This window comes from Tursiops truncatus, chromosome 15, assembly GCF_011762595.2.
Source record: "Tursiops truncatus isolate mTurTru1 chromosome 15, mTurTru1.mat.Y, whole genome shotgun sequence".
NCBI lineage: Eukaryota > Metazoa > Chordata > Mammalia > Artiodactyla > Delphinidae > Tursiops > Tursiops truncatus.
In genome coordinates, this window is record NC_047048.1 from 37,937,027 (window position 1) to 37,959,393 (window position 22,367).

At 46.6% G+C, this 22,367-nt stretch overlaps 1 protein-coding gene across 9 annotated transcripts in view; it reads left to right on the forward strand.

Moving 5' to 3' along the window:
• The window catches only part of AXIN1 (axin 1), a 64,798-nt gene that overhangs the window by 13,348 nt on the left and 29,083 nt on the right, over nucleotides 1-22,367 (forward strand). For 4 of the 9 annotated variants that reach the window (XM_033840553.2, XM_033840557.2, XM_033840558.2 and 1 more), the window contains exon 2: nucleotides 1,839-2,799. The exons of 2 other annotated variants lie outside the window; for them this stretch is intronic. In XM_033840553.2, coding sequence (XP_033696444.1) covers nucleotides 1,922-2,799 — 878 coding nt within the window. In that variant the 5' untranslated portion in view covers nucleotides 1,839-1,921. Of the gene's footprint in view, nucleotides 1-507; nucleotides 791-1,838; nucleotides 2,800-22,367 lie in introns of those variants that run through there. 3 more of the 9 variants (XM_033840554.2, XM_033840560.2, XM_073792554.1) reach the window with 3 other exon arrangements.

The following is a 22,367-nucleotide window of genomic DNA, read 5'->3' on the forward strand; positions in this document are numbered from 1 at the left end:
AAGTGACAGTGACTTGTCATTAGCCTCCTATTAGAACGCAGTGACTTGGTTTTTTCTCAAGGCTAGTGAACTAGAGTATCTCCATCTGTAAGGCTCAGAGCACCAGGTGCAGGTCCTCTCTCCTGAGATGGTGTCCCCGACAGGAGGACACTAGACATCCATGAACTGGTGTGGAGACATCAAAGGTGCTCATTCCGTGTTGATGGGACTCAAAAAAAGGACTTTGCAGTTGAAGTGGTCCACGAGCAGCAGAGTGTCACAGCCCGTGGGCCTTGACGAAGGAGCAGGCTGTTCCTGCCGAGGCTGAGATTGCAGCCTACACTGTAGTTTTCATACAAAGTCATTAGCTGCAGAACAATAATTGTGACCCATCCTCCATCTCTAGATGCTTCTAGCTGTTGGCAGCTGCTGGCAGGTGAACTGAAGTGTGTGCAGTGTGAGAATGCAGGTACCGGGGCAGATTACATGCAGGCCAGGACCCAGAGTGTGGAGAGGTGGCTGGGGAGATCCACGCCTTGTGTTTGTACCAGGTTTTAGGATTTCACTCTGCTCCCTCTGGCTTGTTCAGTGCTTTAGGCATTTGGATCTGTCATGCTTCTCTCCAGTCTCCTTCTAGGCAGACCACTTACATCCAGCAGGCCAGGTGGGGAGGTGTAGCCTGAGCTCGTGGGCTCAGTGACAGGGAAGACCAAAGACCATGGCAGTGTCCCGGTCCAGGACAGTCCTCCCTCATACAAGACAGGCATCTGACAGCAGAAACAAAACCCATAGTCACCTGACCTCTAAGAGGGTGGGTAATTTGTTTTTCATTTTATGGAGTTGAATCATGTGAGCTGTATGCTTCCTTGGCTAAGTGTGTTTGGATTTCGTTTGTTCTATACCTTCTCTGCTCCTCAGAGTACTCAATTGTCATTTGCTATCAGAAGGACACTTTCCTTTTAAGCAAGGTTTTAAAGTCGAGAGCAGCTTTCTGATGAAGCGTTTTTAAGACTGTCCACGGGAATTCCCTGACGGTCCAGTGGTTAGGACTCCGTGCTTTCACTGCTGAGGGCCTAGGTTCAATCCCTGGTCAGGAAACTAAGATCCCGCAAAAAAAAAAAAGACTGTCCACATCATTGGCAGCGTGAGAAGGCCCCTGTGCCTGTGCATGTGAGTGATGTCCTTTGGTCACTCACTTGAAGATGCTGAAAACGACCCATGGGTAACTGCTCTTTTGGGCGTGTTGAGACTTAGAGGAACAAGTTGCTGTGTGTTCGCATATGTTGTGAGGCACAGTAAGTGTGAAGTAATGGGGCAGCAGGAAGCACAGTGGCTGTGGGCCTGGAGAGTGTGGAGTGGAGAGCAGACCGCCTGCCTTCTGGTGAGTGATGTGCCATATCTGAGTATCACAGCGACCCTGTTCTACTCAGATACACATCCTCGTCTTTCATGTGAGGTTTATACAGCTGGGAGGACCAGAAGCACCTCTCTTTCCTCCAGTCCTTCTGCCTTCCTGGAGCCTGAGGAGAGGGACTGGCCATGCAGCTCTGTAGCTGGGATGGGCTGCTAGTCTCTCTTTGTTCTCACAGAATGACACTTGAGGGTAGTGGCGCTCTCTGTGTTCTGGACATTCATTTCTTAGTGCCAGAGGCATTCCTGTAGTTGGAAAAGTTTCCAGAAATTGTTCTAATATAGTACAAATCTTTTTTGTGACAAAAGATTGAAAATTTAAACTGAATTTCTGGCTTTGAGTTCGAGCGGGAGGGCATCATTGCGAGTCTTGTCTTGAGAAAACCTCTGTGGTCATGTTTCCATGGACCCACCTTTCCTAATCCTTGTCCTCTTAATGGTTTCAACAGGACAGATTGATTCACTTTGGAGCTGTAAGTACTGATGTATTAGGGTGCAGCGCTCATTGTTCATTGACGCACAGAGTCCCAAAATGAATATCCAAGAGCAGGGTTTCCCCTTGGACCTCGGAGCAAGTTTCACCGAAGATGCCCCCCGACCCCCAGTGCCTGGTGAGGAGGGTGAACTGGTGTCCACGGACCCCAGGCCCATCAGCCACAGCTTCTGCTCTGGGAAAGGTGCCGGGATTAAAGGTGAGACTTCAACAGCCACTCCGAGGCGCTCAGATCTGGACCTGGGGTACGAGCCTGAGGGCAGCGCTTCGCCCACCCCTCCGTACTTGAAGTGGGCCGAGTCGCTGCACTCCCTACTGGATGATCAAGACGGGATAAACCTGTTTAGAACTTTTCTGAAGCAGGAGGACTGTGCTGATCTCCTGGACTTCTGGTTTGCCTGCAGCGGCTTTAGGAAACTGGAGCCCTGTGACTCGAATGAGGAGAAGAGGCTGAAGCTGGCCAGAGCTATCTACCGCAAGTACATCCTCGATAACAATGGCATTGTGTCCAGGCAGACCAAGCCAGCCACCAAGAGCTTCATAAAGGACTGCATCATGAAGCAGCAGATTGATCCTGCCATGTTCGACCAGGCCCAGACGGAAATCCAGTCTACCATGGAGGAGAACACCTACCCCTCGTTCCTCAAGTCCGATATTTATTTGGAGTACACGAGGACAGGCTCGGAGAGCCCAAAGCTCTGCAGTGACCAGAGCTCCGGGTCGGGGACAGGGAAGGGAGTACCTGGATACCTACCCACTTTGAACGAAGATGAGGAATGGAAATGTGACCAAGACGTAGACGAAGACGATGGCAGAGACCCTGCTCCCCCTGGCAGGCTCACGCAGAAGCTGCTCCTGGAAACCGCCGCCCCGAGGGCCTCCTCAAGTAGACGGTACAGCGAAGGCAGAGAGTTCAGGTGAGTCCGACCCGAGGCCTCCGTTTCTGTGCTCACCTCCAAGACCTGGAGAACTAGCAGGGAAAGGTCTTGTCCTTCAGCCCCAAAGTGGGTGGACTCCTGGAGCTGGGGCAAATTGTGGTTTTACTCTTTACTCATGATGCCTTCACGTTTGTCATTAGATGTTTTTAATGTTTGTATTTTGAGGGCACTTTTATCAAGAACAGCCTAAAATATATGGCTTTGTAAGTCATTAGGAACATTGGAATTCTTAGAAGTGATATGACATTTAAACCTTACCCTTTATTTTTATTTTTTTATTTTTTAATAAATTTACTTATTTATTTATTTATTTATGGCTGCGTTGGGTCTTCGTTGCTGCGCGCGGGCTTTCTCTAGTTGCGGCAAGCGGGGGGGCTACTCTTTGTTGCAGTACACTGGCTTCTCATTGCAGTGGGTTCTCTTGTTGCAGAGTACGGGCTCTAGGTGCGTGGGCTTCAGTAGTTGTGGCTCGCTGGCTCAGTAGTTGTGGCACACGGGCTTAGTTGCTCCGCAGCATGTGGGATCTTCCCGGACCAGGGATCGAACCTGTGTCCCCTCCATTGGCAGGCATACGCTCAACCACTGTGCCACCAGGGGAGTCCCTAAACCTTACCCTTTAGCAGTAAAATTTGTGTCCTCTTGCACAGAAGGTGGTTTACCTGGCAGACATAATCCTTTTGGCTGAATAAAGAGAAGAGTGGACATTTCAGTGCATCAGTACGCAGAGAATTCTGGATCATTGCATTTTGTAACTGTCTTATAAGGTTCTTCCTAGAGGTCAGGGGGTGGGGTGGTGGTGAGGAGGCTGATGTGCTTCAAGTTGTCCGAGCACTTTGGGAACTTCCAAAGTGGTTGTGGCTCCAGGATTGGACCTTTCTCCCGCCAGGAAAATGAGTTGTGCTGTTGTGTATTCAGTTCCCAGCATTCTGAAGTTGTGATCACAGTCTTTGCACGTGGGCACATATGCGGCTTTGGAGGCGTGGAGTGGTGCTATCGGGAAGTTGTTACCACTTTGGAAACCTGTTTCTTCGTTCTCTTTTCTGTGGTTGCTGGAAGTTTATTTGGTCTCAAGTTGGAGCCTGTTGCCGATTTTAGTGGGCACTTCGGTTCTCACTCATTTCCCTGTAGCTGGTTCTGGATACTCCTGCCTGTGAAACTTTGAAAGCCTGGAATTCCTGTGGCCCTGCTGATTTAATCAAGAGTCTGCAAGCACATCCCCAAGTGCTGGGCCTCTCCCGTGGAGTTAGTAAAAGCGCAGATCACTTCTTCAGGCTTACTGTGGCAGAGAAATTGGTCACTTGCTGATAAAACACAGGATTAAACATTTTTAAGGTTTAAATGTCCTTTAAGTGATGTGATTGAAGATACACTGCTTAGGTAATTTTTGTGGGCCTTTTGCTCACACTGTCTTTAAACCTTATTGATTTAGCAGTCTTTTTAGGGCAGAATATACTATAAAATTATCCTGATAGGTAAGGCTAGTAACTGACACAGCTTTTCAGACCTAACCTTTAAGTTGTCATATTTGATTAGAACAGTTTAAAAATGGGATTAAATTTGAGGCCTGGGCTGCAGGGAAAAACAAATTGAGCTCAATTCTGATTTCTAATTTTAGAAATTCCTGCGTGCCACCCCTCCCCCAACCAGCCAGTCTGCACACTTTTCAGTTCTCAGTCGGGGGCCGGTCATAGCAGCAACTTTGCTTTTTTTCTCTTTGGTTTGCTCTATTTGTAATAAATAACCTTTACTATCAAATTAATAGAATATGTTGCTGTAAGGACTCGTACATGCTCGTTTTTAACTTGCCTCTCGTGGAGCTGCTGGTGGCCGTGGGAGTCTGGCACTCACGAGTCCTGCCTGTGCTCAGACCCCGTCCTTCTGGGGGCTGCCTTTGCGGTTGTGCGGGTGGACAGTCCCCTGTGTCAGGGTCATTGTTCATCAGCACTAGCAGGATATGGAGTCCAGCACATTCTACTTGCTCTGCAAGGGTGTGCAGTTAGGATGCATTAGTGTGAAAGTCACAGAAAAGCCAGCCCACCCCGGCTTAAACACTGAAGGGGATTGGTTGGCTCAGGTAAGTGAAAAGTCCAGAGGCAGGCCCAGCTTCAGATGTGGTTTGATTCGGACTCCAGCCATTTTTCTTTCAAAGACTTATTTCTTTTTTCGGAGAAGTTTTAGGTTACCAGCAAAATTAAGAGGAAGGTACAGAGGTTTCCCATATACCCCTCCCCCCACACATGCACAGCCTCCCCCACTATCACCATCCCCCACCAGGGTGGTCATTTGTTACAGCTGATGAGCCTACACTAATCACCTACAGTCCATAGCTTACATTAGGGTTCCCTCTCGGTGACTTGTATCTATCACTCTAAACAGGGTAGTTTCCTTTGTGCTCGGCGTGTTTAACCTCTCCAGCCCCCAACCCCTGGCAACCACCGATCTTTTTACTGTCTCCACAGTTTTGCCTTTTCCAGAATACCATGTAGCTGGAAGTATACAGTATGTAGCCTATTCATATTGGCTTCTTTCACTTAGTAATATGCTTTTAAGGTTTTTCAGTGTCTTTTCGTGGCTTGATAGCTCATTTCTTTTTAACACTGAATAATATTGCATTGTCTGGATAGACCACAGTTTACTTATCCATTCACCTGCTGAAGGACATCCTGATGGTTCCAGTTTTTGGCAGTTATGACTAAAGCTGCGGTAAACACCTGTGTGCAGGTTTTTGTGTGGACGTGAGTTTTCATTTCCTTTGGGTAAAATATCAAGGAGCACAATTGCTGGATTATATGCTGAGATTACGTTCGTTTTTGTAAGAAACTGTCCCGTTTCTGAATGCTTCTTTGCCTCTGCCTTCCTGCGGCCAGCTTCGCTCTCAGGTTGGCTCCCTTGTTTTGTAAACAGATGCTTCCCACTGAAGGAACGTTCTGCAGTTTGCCCTGAGTGGCTGGGGGTGCTGTGTGCCAGTGTGTCCTGCCCACTCCAGCATAATCACTGTGCAAGGACTGAGGCTCTGCTCTTGGGCTTACACCAAATAGGGCCACCCCAGAAGAAAAGTGGGGTGCCCCATTCAGACAGCATCACCACTCTCCAGCAGGGGGAGTGGTCCTTCAGGGGAAGATTGGGGTCGGGGAAGGGAGGAGGAGAGTGGGTAGTGAATAGGCAGCTAGTGAATGCCCGCTGCCAGGAGGAGGAGCCGGGTGGGAACCTCAGCTCAGGGGATGTGTTTCCTGCAGCAGCAGGTGCTTCTCTCAGCATTGATTCTGCGTGGAGGAGTGTGTCAGCCAGGAGGCTGCTCCCACTGTGCTCACTGGTGTCGTCCAGGCTCCCTGTTCCCTGGCGGGAGGCCTGAGCAACAGTCCTCATTTGCTTCACATGTGTGCACACGGCTGTTTTTCAGATCTTTTCAGATCGCTGGCTTGAGAGATGGTAAATGAGCCTTTTATGTGGGTCTTTGTCAAAACTGAGAAAACAGGGATGCCCCTGGCTTTTTCTGCATTTATCCTAGTCACCTGCGGTGACTAGGATAAAGAGCCCAGGGCTGAGGGGTCACAGAATAACTTGCTGCTCTTCTATTCTTTGTGTGGAAGACTTTCACAGTCTTTATTGCCCTTTTTCAGTGGAACTTTGAACATAACTTTGGTTGGTTCATACGCACCATTTAAATTTGGTGTGAATTGGCAGAGGGTCCTCTGAAGGTGTTTTGGCTGTTTATATACTTAATGCTTTGGCCTGGGGGACCAGGGTCTGTAAGACATTAGCAGGCTCAGAAGCTTGGCCTGGCCTGGCCTCCAGGGGCTGTGCTGGGCCTGGTTGGTCAGGCCTGAGTCAAGCCATCTTCAGCCCTTCAACCACCTGTGCTTAGCGATTGCTGCTGGTTTTCTTTTGTCTCTCTCTCTCTTTTTTTTAAAAAAAAAATTCTTTCTTTCTTTTTGGCTGCATCAGGTCTTAGTTGCAGCACGCGGGAGTTTCGTTGCGGCTCGTGGGCTCTTTGTTGCGTCGCACGGGCTTCTCTCTAGTTGTGGCATGCAGGCTTAGTTGCCCCGCATAGCATGCAGGATCTTAGTTCCCTGACCAGGAATCGAACCCACGTCCCCTGCATTGGAAGGCGGATTCTTAACCACTGGACCACCAGGGAAACCCCTCTCTCTCTTTTTTTAATTGAAGTACAGTTGGCTTACAATGTTGTCTTAATTTCTGCTGTACAGCAAAGTGACTCAGTTATACATATATATGCATTCTTTTTTTAAATAAATAAATTTATTTATTTATTTATGGCTGTGTTGGGTCTTCGTTGCTGTGCACAGGCTTTCTCTAGTTGCAGCGAGCGAGGGCTACTCTTTGTTGCGGTGCGTGGGCTTCTCATTGCTGTGGCTTGTCTTTGTTGCGGAGCACGGGCTCTAGGCGCGTGGGTTCAGTAGTTGTGGCTCGCGGGCTCTACAGCACAGGCTCACTAGTTGTGGCACACGTGCTTAGTTGCTCCATGGCACGTGGGATCTTCCTGGACCAGGGCTCGAATCTGTGTCCCCTGCCTTGGCAGGCGGATTCTTAACTACTGTGCCACCAGGGGAGTCCCAAAATATGCATTCTTTTTTATATTCTTTTCTATTATGTTTTTTTAAAGGCAACCCAATTTTTATTTTTATTTTTTAAAAATATATTTATTTATTTATTTTTGGCTGCATTGGGTCTTCATTGCTGCGCACAGGCTTTCTCTAGTTGTGATGAGTGGGGGCTATTCTTTGTTGTGGTATGTGGGCTTCTCCTTGAGGTGGCTTCTCTTGTTGCGAACACAGGCTCTAGGAGCACGGGCTTAAATAGTTGTGGCTTGCGGGCTCCAGAGTGCAGGCTCAGTAGCTGTGGTGCACGGACTTAGTTGCTCTGTGGCATGTGGGATCTTCCCAGACCAGGGCTCGAACCCGTGTCCCCTGCGTTGGCAGGTGGATTCTTAACCACTGTGCCACCAGGGGATTCCTATTTTTTATCATTTAAAATATTTATTTGTTTATTTATTTGGCTGCACTGGGTCTTAGTTGCAGAATGTGGGCTCTTGGTTGTGGCATGTTTAGTTGCAGCATGCAGGCTCTTAGTTGTGGCATGCATGTGGGATCTAGTTCCCTACCAGGGATAGAACCTGGGCCCCCTGTATTGGGTGCGTGGCATCTTACCGACTGGACCACCAGGGAAGCCTCTCCATTATGGTTTATCTCAGGATATTGAATACAATTCCCTATGCTCTTCAGTAGGACCTTGTCTATATCGCTGCTGTTTTTTTTAAAAAAATATTTATTTATTTAATTTATTTTTGGCTGCATCGGGTCTTAGTTGAGGCATGCAGGATCTTTTGTTGTGGTGTGTGGGCTATCATCGTGGGTCGTGGGCCTTCTCTCTAGTTGTGGCGTGTGGATTTTCTCTTCTCTAGCTGTGGCGCGCAGACTCCAGGGCGCATGAGCTCTGTAGTTTGCGGCACACGGGCTCTCTCGTAGAGGAGCGTGAGCTCAGTAGTTGTAGCGCGTGGGCTTAGTTGCCCCGTGGTGTGTGGGATCTTAGCTCCCTGACCAGGGATCAAACCCACGTCCCCTGCATTAGAAGGCAATTCTTTTTTTAAAAAAGATTTATTTATTCATTTTATATATATATTTTTTATTGCTGTATTGGGTCTTTGTTGCTGCACACGGGCTTTCTTTAGTTGCAGCGAGCGGGGGCTACTCTTCGTTGCAGTGTGTGGGCTTCACATCGCGGTGGCTTCTCGTTGCAGAGCATGGGCTCTAGGCGCACGGGCTTCAGTAGTTGTGGCTCGCGGGCTCTAGAGCGCAGGCTCAGTAGTTGTGGCGCACGGGCTTAGTTGCTCCGCGACATGTGGGATCTTCCTGGAGCAGGTCTCGAACCCATGTCCCCTGCATTGGCAGGCGGATTCTTAACCACTGTGCCACCAGGGAAGTCCTAGAAGACAATTCTTTACCACTGGACCACCAGGGAAGTCCCTCACTGCTGCTTTTAATGTCTAACAGCAGCAGATGCTTTCCATTTCTCTTCACTACCTCCCTCACTGAGAAGTTCCCTGAGGACAGGGTCCAGCTGATATTTCCTTATGGCTTCCTGGTGGGCCAGCCAGTGAGGCACTCTTGGTCAGGGCTGGTCATCGCGGCCGTGGCCGGAGAGTGGAGCACAGATGGTGTTTGTAGCAGGAATAACTCAGCGACTTGTGGGTCCTTTGAAGGGTGGGTGACTAACCCTTCCTCTCCAGACTGAGGAACTACCTGACTTGTTTGTTGCCTTATCAACTGTATTTCTGGTAAATGGCTTAAAGGAAATGTAAAAAGAGGAAGCACCCAAATGTGTATAGTTTCATGTGGAAGGTGGAAAAGTGAGATTGATCTGGGGTTTCTGGTTGGCATTCCAGTGCAGCGGGTGGGGTTGGGGCGGTGACTCTGGCACTTGGCTGCCAAGGGGCTCCAGTCCAAAGGGTGGCGGTGGCCCTGGTGGTGGGGGTCTCAGGACACTGGTCCCGTTAATAGTGAGCCTGTTTGATTTGACCTTCAGCAAATACTCTTCACTGTTGAATTTTTAGGTCATTTGTGATGGAAGGTGACTCATTTGTAAAGTGTGGCTCTCCCTGTGGCCTTCCCCCTCTTTCTTCCTACTGCTGTGCTTTTAGTCACTCTTAAATGTGGGGCACAAAGCTAGGGAAGAGAGCATGGCCCTGCTGCCAGTCCCTTGTCACCTTCCAGGTATGTAACTTGTCCAACTGGATGAATTCCTTTAACTGAACAGATGATCCCAAGGTTGTTCACTGGAGATGTTTTCAGACAGGCCCTAGTGTGCAGCTGTGGGGCTCTCAAGACAGTTGACAGGGAATTCCCTGGCGGTCCAATGGTTAGGACTCCACGCTCTCACTTCCTAGGGCCTGGATACAATCCCTGGTCAGGGAACTAATATCCCACAAGCCATGTGGCGCAACTGAAAAAACAAAAAGACAGGAGTTTACAAATCTTCCCATTCCCCTTGCTGGCTGAATGGGAGAACATTTATCTCAGTGGTTTCACTTAAGGACCCCTCACTTGGTGACTTTTCCACAGGCTGTGTCTTCTGGGTCAGCCTTCTCCTGGTTGTGTGATGGTGGGGAAGTTGCTTCACCTCTCTGAGCTTTTCTGTAAAAATGGGGACAATGAAGTAAGGGCCTGCCCAATGACGTTGTCAGGGAGGTTCTGTGAGCTGACCCCTAGGGGTGCCCGCACACAGCAGGCTCAGTGCACACAGCAGGTGCTCAGGGAGTTTCACATCCTTGTGTGGTTCTTCATCATCATCTGAACTTAGTGGTCTGCTAGATGTTGGTGAAATTTGTATCTGGGTTACAAATGATTTCAAAGTAACGAATGACACATCCCGATTTTAATAATCATATTTCCTGAGAGTGAGGCATGTTAATTCCCCACCCCAAACCTGCTCCTCTCGTGGCCATCCTTACCTCCAGAAGTGGCACCACCATCTACCAGGTCAACGTGGTCCACGTGATTCCCCATCCGAATGTATGCTGAACCCTCTGCCTCTTGCTGTCTGCACTCCGGCCCCCCCACCCTCCTCCTGGACCCGCAGAGCCTTCTGGGTGAGCCTCTGCCTCAGTCTTTTCTCCCCACAGTGCCCAAACGGACCTTTCTAGATGCAGGTCTGACTACGCTCTTCCTTCTTCCACGACGCGGGGACTTCCCACTGCCCCTGGACTGCACCCCAGGCTCCTGTGACACAGCGTGTCCACGGGAGACCCTGTTGTGGTACCAGCACACTGTGAGCATTTTACATGCCTATCAGTGGGGGGGGGGGAGGCTGGCTAATAAAAGTTTTTAAACTAGTTACAGGAGAGTCAAAAAATATTTTTTCTCTGTTTTAGTCATATAAAACTCTGTAGCCTTTTTCTTTTTTTTCCTTTTTATTTATTTATTTATTTATTTATTTGGCTGTGTAGGGTCTTCGTTTCTGTGCGAGGGCTTTCTCTAGTTGTGGCAAGCGGGGGCCACTCTTCATCGCGGTGCACGGGCCTCTCACTATCGCAGCCTCTCATTGTGGAGCACAGGCTCCAGACGCGCAGGCTCAGTAGTTGTGGCTCACGGGCTTAGTTGCTCCACGGCATGTGGGATCTTCCCAGACCAGGGCTCGAACCTGTGTCCCCTGCATTAGCAGGCAGATTCTCAACCACTGCGCCACCAGGGAAGCCCAGCCTTTTTCTTTTAATATTTGTTTGTTTATTTATTCATTTATTTATTTATTTTTGGCTGCGTCAGGTCTTAGTTGCGGCACGTGGGATCTTTCGTTGCAGCGCAGGGGGCGCGCGGGCCTCTCTCTAGTTCTGGCGCATGGGCTCATTAGTTGCAGCACATGGGCTTAGTTGCCCCACGGTATGTGGGATCTTAGTTCCCCGACCAGGGATTGAACTCACGTCCCCTGTATTGGAAGGCGGATTCTTAACCACTGGACAACCAGGGAAGCCCCAAAACTCTGTAGTCTTTGATGACATGTTTCGACAAAGTCCGGGAAGTGCAGTTAGCTGTCAGCCTGAAGAATTTTGGAATAGAGAGGCCCCTTTGTCTGGGGCTCCACGTTGGTGGGTTTATGAAAGGGAAGTGCCTACAGAGACAGCGGTCTGCGAGGCCCACGCCGCCCGTGGTTCTGCCGCCTGGCCGCTGGGTTGGGGAGGCTGGGCTGGCGGCTGGTCACGTGTGTCTTCTGTGCATCAGCTGCTGGGGGATCAGCCAGTTCGCAGGTTTGTGCATCAGTTAGCGTCACAGAGGCTGGAATTTGATTCATACTCACTGGCTCTGTTATTCTCTTCTAGAATCCTGACTTCATTTACACCAGTTTACCCAGCAGTCATTAGAAATAATGGAATTTGGCCAAGTAGTGGTTGTTCATTTAGGAAAGGAAGGCAGTCTAATAATTCTTTCTTCAGTCCAGCTTGAGGCCGAGTACGTGTGTGTGTGTAAGAAAATCGTTGCTTTATTTTTCCCCCATGTCACATCAGTACAAATGCACGTTTTTGTGAGCCACTCAGTGTCCTCTCAGAGCTCATTAATTCCAAAAAGTGTTTGCTCTGAGGAAACAACTCAGTAAATCTCTTCAGTCCCTTCCTGGAACTCAGGCTGGCTGTCTGATTTTGTGAAAATAAACGCAGTCTTCAAAGAGGCCGTTCACAGGACCTTGTGGGTGCATGTGAAGGGCTTCAGGCTCACCCCTCCTCACCCCTCCCCTGGGTGGATTACAGCCTCAGCCCACAAGCCTTCTCAGAACTGGTGAAACTCTTTGTAGCAACTGGACTCAGCTCTTTAGTTTGGACCAAACTCCTCCAGTTTTGATGATGGATAGAGGTGAGCCCTGCGTTGTGTGGCTGGGTGGGCACCCTTCTCAGCCCCCAGCAGCAGGAGGCTCCCATTCCCTGGCCCTCTGCTCATCCAGCCTTGTGCCCTTCGAATCTTTAACGTGCTTTTATCTGGTATTGACCCTCTCTGGATCACCGGCTCATTTTTAGTCTGTAGGGCCAGTGTCTTCTCTTGAACAAATATTTAAAAATAATCATAGGGCTTCCCTGGTGGTGCAGTGGGTGAGAGTCTGCCTGCCGATGCAGGGGACACGGGTTCGTGCCCCGGTCCGGGAAGATCCCACGTGCTGAGGAGCGGCTAGGCCCGTGAGCCATGGCCGCTGAGCGTGCACGTCCAGAGCCTGTGCTCCGCAACGGGAGAGGCCACAACAGTGAGAGGCCCACGTACCGCAAAAAAAAAAAAAAAATCATAAAGAATGTTGCGTGTAATAGCCAGCAGTTAGAGTAACTTGAATGTCTAATAGCAGGATTGATTGCACAGGGATTTTTTTTCTGCATGGTTAGAGAACATAGGCTTTCTATTTTCTTCTTTTTGTTTTTCGACATTTTCCAAATTCCTATAAAACATAAACCTTTGTAATTCGAAAGTATGTTATTAAAATATATACAAAGATATATCACAAGAGGGTGTGAATTATGTGCAGTTTTTCAACAGCATATTTTTTCTTTTAAAAGGATGCATATAAATGTTTCCTTTTAGTATGATCTTCGGTCTTCTTAATGTTTGCACTGCTATACCAGTTTTGTTTTGTTTTGTGTGTTTTTGGCCACATTGACCGTGGCATGCTGGATCTTAGTTCCCTGACCAGGGATCAAACCCGCACCTCCTGCATTGGAAGCACAGAGTCTTAACCACTGGACCACCAGGGAAGTCCCTATACCAGTATTTTAATTAATTTTAATTTTTATTGAAACAATGGAGAGAAGGAAAAATTCCAATAATGCTAAAAGGCTGATAACTAAATTTAGCAGTCTCATGACCCTCTGGCCTTTCCAGGATGGCCGCTTCCAACTGTGTTTTACCCTAGTGTATTAGCTCAGGCTGCCAGGACAAAATATCATAGACTTGGGGGTTAAACAACAGACATTTATTTCTCACGGTTCTGGAGGCTGGAGGTCCCAGACCAAAGCGCTGGCAAGGTAGGTTTCATTCCATTCTTCTCATGGTTTGCTCACATGGCCTTTTCTCAGTGTGTCTGTGTGGAGAGAGAAACAGCTCTCCAGCATCTCTTCTGGTTAAGGGTAATGATCCTGTCAGATCAGGGCCCCACTTTCATGACTTCATTTAACCATGTGACTTCCTTAGAGGCCCCATCTCCAAATACAGCCACATGGGGGGGTAGGGGCCTCCACATCAGAATCTGGGGGATGTAGACTCTCAGTCCATCACACCCCCCTTTCTGAGTGATGTGCTCATACTGCTGTCCTTGGGGCATCTGCCCTGAGCCAGTCTCTGTGGATGCTCTCCTTTCCCCACCACCTGGCCTGATTATTAACACATTCTGGGTTTGGTTTACATCCATATTTGGTGTTTTCATTGCTGAGCCAAGTTGGACCAAGCATTTTCTTTCTTGTGCCATTTTTGTGTGTGTGTGTTTTAAAGTTATGGTTGTTGAATTTTTTCATTTGATTTTCTGACATAAATCTTCCCTTATGTTGCATTGGCTTAAAAAGTCCCTGTCAAAATACTTCTCATTACTTTTCTCATTTTGGAGCCTGTGTTATTTAGATGTGGGACCATTTGGAATGATCCTTTAAATCTTGTTTCTTCTTCTCCTATTTTCTGTTTGTTTTCTTTTGTTGTGTTTTCAGCTCTTTCTACTAAATTTCTCTTGCTCTTGTTTTCTGAATATATACTCTAAAAAGACGAAATCATCTTTTTTTTTTTAATTGTTCATGGATCAGCATTTAAAAATCTTTCTGGTGTTGACCTAAAACAATATAACAGCCAGTTATTTTACCAGAAAATGGGTTTATTGCAAAGAATTGCAATTTGGGACATGCAGTCTATAGCGAACCACAGACAAGTCCAGAGAACAAAGGAGAGGAACTTCTTTTATACAGGAGAAGGAGGAGTTGGGAGGGGCTGCTATAAACAAAGAGCCCATTGGAGGAAACTGGGAGTTCAGAGTACAGTGGCTTTTCATTGGCTGAGCTGTTGCCAGGCAAAGAGAAATTCTCTCTCGGTCCTGCTGGGTGGTCCTTCTTCATGTTGGAGATGCAAAGGTATGTCTCTTCCTGTTGGGTCTGCAATTGATGATGGTAGGGTGTGAGGGCTCCCTTTCCTGGCCTCCCAACTCCATTTTATTATTTTTATTTATTTATTTTTTGGCCACACTGCCCAGCCTGTGGGATCTTAGTTCCCCGACCAGGGATTGCACCTGGGTGCTTGGCAGTGAGAGCATGGAGTTCTAACCACTGGACTGCCAGGGAATTCCCCCATCTCCATTTTAAGTGAGGGTTCTGTGTATTAACTTTCACATTAACATCATGCCCCTACCCACCCCTCAGTAGGGAGACATGGTGGGTTGTGTCAAGAAGTCCTGCATATGTGGGAGAAAGACTGCTCCTTTTTCCTATGGTTATAGAGCTGGGCCTAGTTTGCAAAACTTATTTTAAATACAAATGAGAATTCTTTGGGAAGTCAGTGAAGGAAAAGGAGATGTGGAGCACTGCTGTTTAGCGATGATCTAATGTGATGACTGTAAAATATGTAATTTGTAGGTGGTAACATTGTGGAAGGATTCTTTTTTTTTTTTTAACTCATGTCAGTTTGGGAAGAGTTTATTTATTTTTAATTTATTTATATTTAATTTATTTATTTTTGGCTGAGTTGGGTCTTTGTTGCTGCATGTGGGCTTTCTCTAGTTCCTGCGAGCGGGGGCTACTCTTTGTTGCGCTGTGTGGGCTTCTCATTGCAGTGGCTTCTCTTGTTGCGGAGCATGGGCTCTAGGCACACGGGCTTCAGTAGTTGTGGCTTGCGGGCTCTAGAGTGCAGGCTCAGTAGTTGTGGCCCACAGGCTTAGTTGCCCCGCGGCATGTGGGATCTTCCTGGACCAGGACTCGAACCCGTGTCCCCTGCATTGGCAGGTGGATTCTTAACCACTGTGCCACCAGGGAAGTCCGATTCTTTCTTTCTCAATGAGAATTCTCTTTGGGATGCCTTTAGTACCCTTGAGATTATTCAGTGGATAAAAATTATATGCATACATATAACTTGTCAGGAGCACATTTGTTCTGTGTGTTAAGCTTGCCTGAATTAGGCACGGCTGAAGGGTTGGTGTCTTGGGGAAGATATGGATGCTGTATCTCATTCTTGTGTAATTCTTGGATTTCTTACTGAATCTTCTTGAGGACTGTTTGTTCATCTGAGGACAGTTGATCCCTATGCTGGCAGTGGACTTGTGAAACTGAATAAAGGAAACCTCATTTAAAGTCTGGAGTCCAGAAGGGGAGCTCTGATGCCCTACACTCCACCTCAGTTAGAGACCGCGCAGGAAGAGAGGTACCTTGCATTCCCAGCAGGGAGGTATCTACTTTACTGCCCCTGCAGGAGGAAGGAAGAGTTCTTGCCCAGCGCCAAGCCCAGCCTGTTGGAACCCTTGCAGCTCAGCCAATAGGAATCCATCACCACCCTGAACTCTTGCTTTCCTCCAAGGGACTTTGGTTCAAAGCACCCCTCTCAGCTTCCTCCTTTTCTCTATAAAGTAACACTCCTCTCTTTTGTTTGCTGGACTTGCCTGTAGTTTTTGCTATAGCATTGTCGTCCTGAATTGCAATTCTCTGCTATTCCTGAATAAACTCGTTTTGCTGGTAAAATAACTGGATGTTCTCAGCAGACTATTACGATCGGTGTTTTGGAGTTTTGGAGAACAAAAGGGGGGCTCAAGGACAGCGGTCCACATATGACCAAGAGAAGCTGTGTCTGAGCAGACAGGAAAAGATGACTCTGTGTGGCCCCAATACAGCTGCCCCTTTAAAAGGAGAATTGACAGAAATACAGATTCATTCGTTCATTGAGTGTCCTCCATGTGCCATATACTCTTCTAGAAGCTGGAGATTCACTAGTGAACAAAGCAGATAAAAATCCCTCCAATTGGGCTTCCCTGGTGGCGCAGTGGTTGAGAGTCCGCCCGCCGATGCAGGGGACACGGGTTCGTGCCCCGGTCCGGGAAGATCCCACATGCCGCGGAGCGGCTGGGCCCGTGAGCCATGGCTGCTGAGCCTGCGCGCCCGGAGCCTGTGCTCTGCAACGGGAAAGGCCACAACAGTGAGAGGCCCACGTACCACAAAAAAAAAAAAAAAAAAAAAAAAAATCCCTCCAATTGTGGAGCTTACACTTTTAACAGGGGGAGATACAAGGTGAGAACGCAACTAAAATACTGAGCATTTCAGATGGTGCAGTTTAAGTTGGGGCAGAGGGAGCCATTTTCACAGGAGTGGCCAGAGAGGGTCTCATTCTGGAGGGTGACTTTTGAGCAAAGCCTGAAGAAGGTGAGAGCACAGACCGTGTACCTGGAGGAGGACGAGGGAAGAGCAAGTAGGAAAGGCAGCCTAGCTGGGGCAGAGTGGCCGAGGGGCGAGGGGTGGGAGGAGAGCGCAGAGAGGTGACTTGGCATTTCTGAGACTGCGGCTTCTGCTTTGGTCTCTCTCAAATTGTCAGTGTATTGATGGTATTTGGAGCCGTGAGCCTTGTTGTGACCCCCCCAGTGAGCGAACGTAGATAGAGACAAGAAGGCCTCTGGCGGCTTTCCACTGCCTAGGGTTGCAGAGACCTGGCAGTGAGGTTGGAGGAAACCAGCGGAGTATGGGGTCTTGGAGACCAAATGAAGAAAGTGCACCAAGAAAGATGGGTTGAGTAGCCGTCGGCACTGCTGATAGGTGATGTGAGATGGGGGCTGGTGTCCTTACGTCTAGCAGCCTGGAGATTGTTGGGGACCCTGAGTTGTGCTGGTGGGAGATGGTAAAAGCACATTGAAATGGCTTTCAGATTGAGCTTTAAACAGCTCAGAGCCCTTTGAGAAGGACTGTGTCTTAGTCTTATTTGTCCTTGGCTTAAGATACTGTCTTGCAGGTCTGCTCTTGATAAATATGTAGTGAAAGAAATGACTCGAGTTCTTAGAAAACACCTGCAAGATGTGCGGAATCCACCCGCCCGCCTGTGCCCTTGAGTACAGCGTTCACATCCCCGTCCTGAGACCCCTGACCTTTATCTCAAGGAAGCCGCTGCTTCCCTTGTGGTTCATGTCACAGCCAGGAGCTACCTCTGCATTGGTTTTACCCTTTTTGGCCTCCCACCTTTGATAAAGAAATCTAGTTTAAAAAAAATCAGATCAAGTGAGAAATTCTATCTGATTCCTTTTATTAAGGATTCAGAAACAAGATATGGCTTATGTGTTTCAATATGCCACTAGTGTTGAATGTCGAGGCTGAATTTATTGGTTGAAGTCTCCCACTATGAATGTGGATTTGTCTGTTGTTGTTTTTTCTGTCCAGTTTTGCTCTGTGTGTTTTGAGTCCATAGTTTACATGCATACACATTGAGTTGTTACTTGTTTCTGTGGATTGACCATTTTATTATTATAACATGTCTTTATATCTAATATTGCTTTTTGCTTAAAAATCTACTTTGTCTGATATTGGTATAGCTACCCCAACTTTCTTTTAAAAGTATTTGCATGATTTATGTGTTTCCTAATCTTTTATTTATTTATTGAGATATAATTGACATACATTCTCTTAGTTTCAGGGGTACACCATAACCATTCGATATTTGTATATAGTGTGAAATGGTCACCACAGTAAGTCTAGTTAACATCTGTCACCATATGTAGTTACAAAAAAATTTTTTTTCTCGTGAAGAGATTTCAGTCTTTTATTTTCAATGTTCTGTATTCTTTTTTTTGGCCGCAGTGTGTGGCTTGTGGGATTTTAGTTCCCCGACCAGGGATTGAACTCAGGCCCTCAGCAGTGAGAGTGCAGGTCCCTAACCACTGGACTGCCCCGGAATTCTGAAATTTTCTATATTCTTTTTTTTTCTTGATTTTTTTTTATGTGGACCATTTTTAAAGTCTCTATTGAATTTGTTACAATATTGCTTCTGTTTTATGTTTTTTGGTTTTTTGGCCGTGAAGCATGTGGGATTCCAGCCCCCCGACCAGGGATTGAGCCCGCACCCCCTGCATTGGAAGGTGAAGTCCCAACCACTGGACCGCCAGGGAAGTCCCAATTTTCTGTATTCTTATATTTAAGTTATTTCTCTTATAAGGTGGATATGGATAGCTTTTTAAAAATCCAGATGATCTACTTTTTAAAAAAAATTATTTATTGATTGATTGATTTTTGGCTGCGTTGGGTCTCTGTTGCTGTGCGCGGGCTTTCTCTAGTTGTGGCGAGTGGGGGCTACATTTCGTTGCAGTACGTGGGCTTCTTATTGCTGTGGCTTCTCTTGTTGCGGAACATGGGCTCTAGGCACGCGGGCTTCAGTAGTTGCAGCATGTGGGCTCAGTAGTTGTGGCTCATGGGCTCTAGAGTGCAGGCTCAGTATTTGTGGTGCACAGGATTAGTTGCTCCGCGGCATGTGGGATCTTTCTGGACCAGGGATCGAACCCGTGTCCCCTGAGTTGGCAGGTGGATTCTTAACCACTGTGCCACCAGGGAAGTCCCCAGATGATCTACTCTTAATTGGCATATTTAGTTGATTTATATTTAATATATAATAATTACCAATATATTTGGACTTAAAGCTATCTTTTAGTATTTATGTTTTATTTGTTCCTCCTCATTCTCCTTTCTTTTGGATTAAATTTTTTTTGTTATTCAAATGCCCCCCTCTGTTAGCTTGTTCTACATTTATGTACTACTATTTTTAAAAATTTTTAATTTATTTTTACTTTTGGGTGCGTTGGGTCTTCCTTGCTGTGCATGGGCTTTCTCTAGTTGTGGCAAGCAGAGGCTACTCTTCATTGCGGTGCGTGGGCTTCTCATTGCAGTACCTTCTCTTGTTGCAGGGCACAGGCTCTAGGTGCGCAGGCTTCAGTAGTTGTGGCTCGCGGGCTCAGTAGTTGTGGCTTGCAGGCTCTAGAGCGCAGGCTCAGTAGTTGTGGTGCACGGGCTTAGTTGCTCTGTGGCATGTGGTATCTTTCCAGACCAGGGCTCCAACCCGTGTCCCCTGCATTGGCAGGCGGATTCTTAACCACAGTGCCACCAGGGAAGCCCTGTACTACTACTTTTTAAGTGGTCCCTCTAGAGATTACAGCATGCATCCCTGACCTATTTGAGTGTAAGTTGGTTCTTTTGTCACTTACCGGAAAATGTAAAGACTAAAGGTTAAACTAAAACAAGTTATGTACTCCCCCATTGCTTTTTATGCAGTTGTTGTTTATTTTTTTTGTATGTGTATGTATGTATTTATTTATCTATTTATTTGGCTGCGTCAGGTCTTGGTTGCAGCATGCGGGATCTTTGTTGAGGTGTGCAGGATCTTTCATTGCGGCGTGCAGGCTCAGTAGTTGTGGTGCGGGCTTAGTTGCCCGCGGCATGTGGGTTCTTAGTCTTACAGCTGCACCGTCCAAGGTAATTTGTCATTTTTTGGTGCCACCGTTAAAGATTTTCTTCTGTGTCTTTGGTAAAACTACTGAAGTTTTACTATCATGTCTATTTATCTGGCTTGAGGTTTGAAGTACTTTTTGAATCTCTGGCTTGATGATTTTCGTGAATTTTGGGAAGTTCTCAGTTATTAGCTCTTCAAATATTGCTTCTGCTGTATTCTCTCTTTCTCCTCTCCTTCTGGGATTCCAGTTACTCATGTTTCATACCTTTCTTCTTTTTAAGTCTTTTCAGTAGTTTCTGTCCTTATCATGCTTCAGTATGCATATTTTCCAGACCTATGTACCATTCACTAATTTCTCTTCAGTTGTGTGTAGTCTACTGTTACATCTGTCTGTGGAGTTCTTAACTTCATTTGTTATATTTTTCAGTTTTAGTGTTCATTTGATTCTTTTTTTTTTAAATATTCTGTCCCCTGCTCAAACTCTCCAGCTTGTCTTTTAACTTACTGAACACATTAATCACATATATTTTAATGTCCTGTAATTTTAAAATTGGGGTGTTTTGTGGTTCTGTTTCTGTTGTCTGTTTTTCTTTTGTTCTTGAGTCAGTTGGTCCCGTCTCCTAGTATGCTGGGCAGTTTTTATTGAACACCAGACATTGTATATGAAAAATTCAGAGATCGTTTGAAATTCCTGATCGTAATTTTCTCCAGTGAGGGCTTACTTTTGCTTCTGACTGGCCTTTAGTGTGGGGACCTGTCACTTTACTCCAGCCAGGAACCAATCTGATTTGAACACAGGACTTCAGTCTTTGGGCAGGCTGGTCTATTTCAGGTTCATCCCTTCTCCTAGCATATAGCCCATTGGGGTCCTGACTGAAGGCCTGAGGTTTTCACCAGGGCCCACATCTTTGGTGCACTTGGAACACCCACTTAAGAATTCTGGAAGTTTTCACATTCTCAGCTTGGAATTCATTGCTTGAGAACCTCAAGGGGAAAAGTGGGACCGTATGTTTGACTTGCCTGTCTGTTTTCCTTTTTTTTCTCATGCTTTGGCCCCTTAAAAGATCTCATTTCCTTGGTAGCTATCTTGTGCCTTAAAACAGATGAAAACATTTGTTTGTTTTTTTTATAAAAAAGTATCAAATTTATTTCAATATCTAGTTTCATTTTTAAGTTAAAGCTTTTAGACAATTTTTTTTTGTAATTTAAGATTCATTATCAGAGATGAGGAAAATGTTAATAAGCTATTAATTACTGACAACAAATAAAATTATTAACCATGCATTTATAAAAGACATGTTAAAGAGTAAAAAGTTCCAGTTACACTACTTAACTGAAGGAAATATCCTTCAGCCCTTTATTTCTAATTATATCACGTTCTCATTTTGACATAATTTACACCTTTTTCACCCAATTAATACTATGCTAAACAAAATTTTTCCAACTGTTAAGCCTTTCTTTACTTAACTGTTACTCTTTAAAAGTTCCTTAAAAGAAATTTGAAATTTTAATTTTCACCATGAATCTGTTTGAACAAAAAAGTAAAGGACAGGGCTTCCCTGGTGGCGCAGTGGTTGAGAGTCTGCCTGCCGATGCAGGGGACACGGGTTCGTGCCCCAGTCCGGGAAGATCCCGCATGCCGCGGAGCGGCTGGGCCCGTGAGCCATGGCCGCTGAGCCTGCGCGTCCGGAGCCTGTGCTCCGCAACGGGAGAGGCCACAACAGTGAGAGGCCCGCGTACCGCAAAAAAAAAAAAATACTACCACATAAACTTCCTCTTCATCAAATCCATGTAACCTAAAAATCTGATATGAAACATTTGTGTAAGTCCAGGTCCTGAAGAGATTTCTGCTGACATTTGAGAAAGCGGTTGTGAGCAGAGAAAAGCTGATTTAAATTTTCAGTGTTTACACTAAGCAGAGAGGAACGGGGTTTCTGGTTTGGTTGTCACCATGTTTGAGCTCTCGTTAGCAAGTTCCAGATGTGACTTCTGTATAGCGCTTTATAATTTTCAAAGTGGTCTTCATATATATTGTTCCATAGATACCAACAACTGCTCTGCAGCAATAAACATCCAGGGACATGTTATTATCAAAGTTATATAAGAAATATATTTGGTGCAGGAAAATTGAAAAATACAGATAAGTGAAAAACGATCTGATACCCCACTGCTCACAGGTAGCACTGTTCTATGTGGATCCCTCCGGAGTCTTCTCGACACGTGTAATCTTCCCTGGGAAGATGGGCTCCATAATCCACCTCACCCACATTGTGAATTTTCAACAGTTATTATAAAGAGTTACTGGTTTGCGTAGCATAGCTACATAAAAGATTTGTGGCAAAGAGGAAATTATAACAGGTGGACCCCCCCGCCCCAGCTTTCTTCTCTGTGAATCTTTCAAGTCAGGAGTGCTTGGCCTCCGTTGAGTATGATGTTCTTCTGACTTCAGAGCCTTGAATATGCTTTGTTAAGCATCGTACAGGAAGTTAGGTGGAATTGTGGGATTTGACTGTGACCTGCAGCCTTTACCACACAGCCTTGTCCTGTTCCTTGTGTGGGGCACCGTGCAGGACAGCGTGGGGACCCGTCTGAGTTGAGGGCCTTCTGCATAGTCTGGCCCTCGGC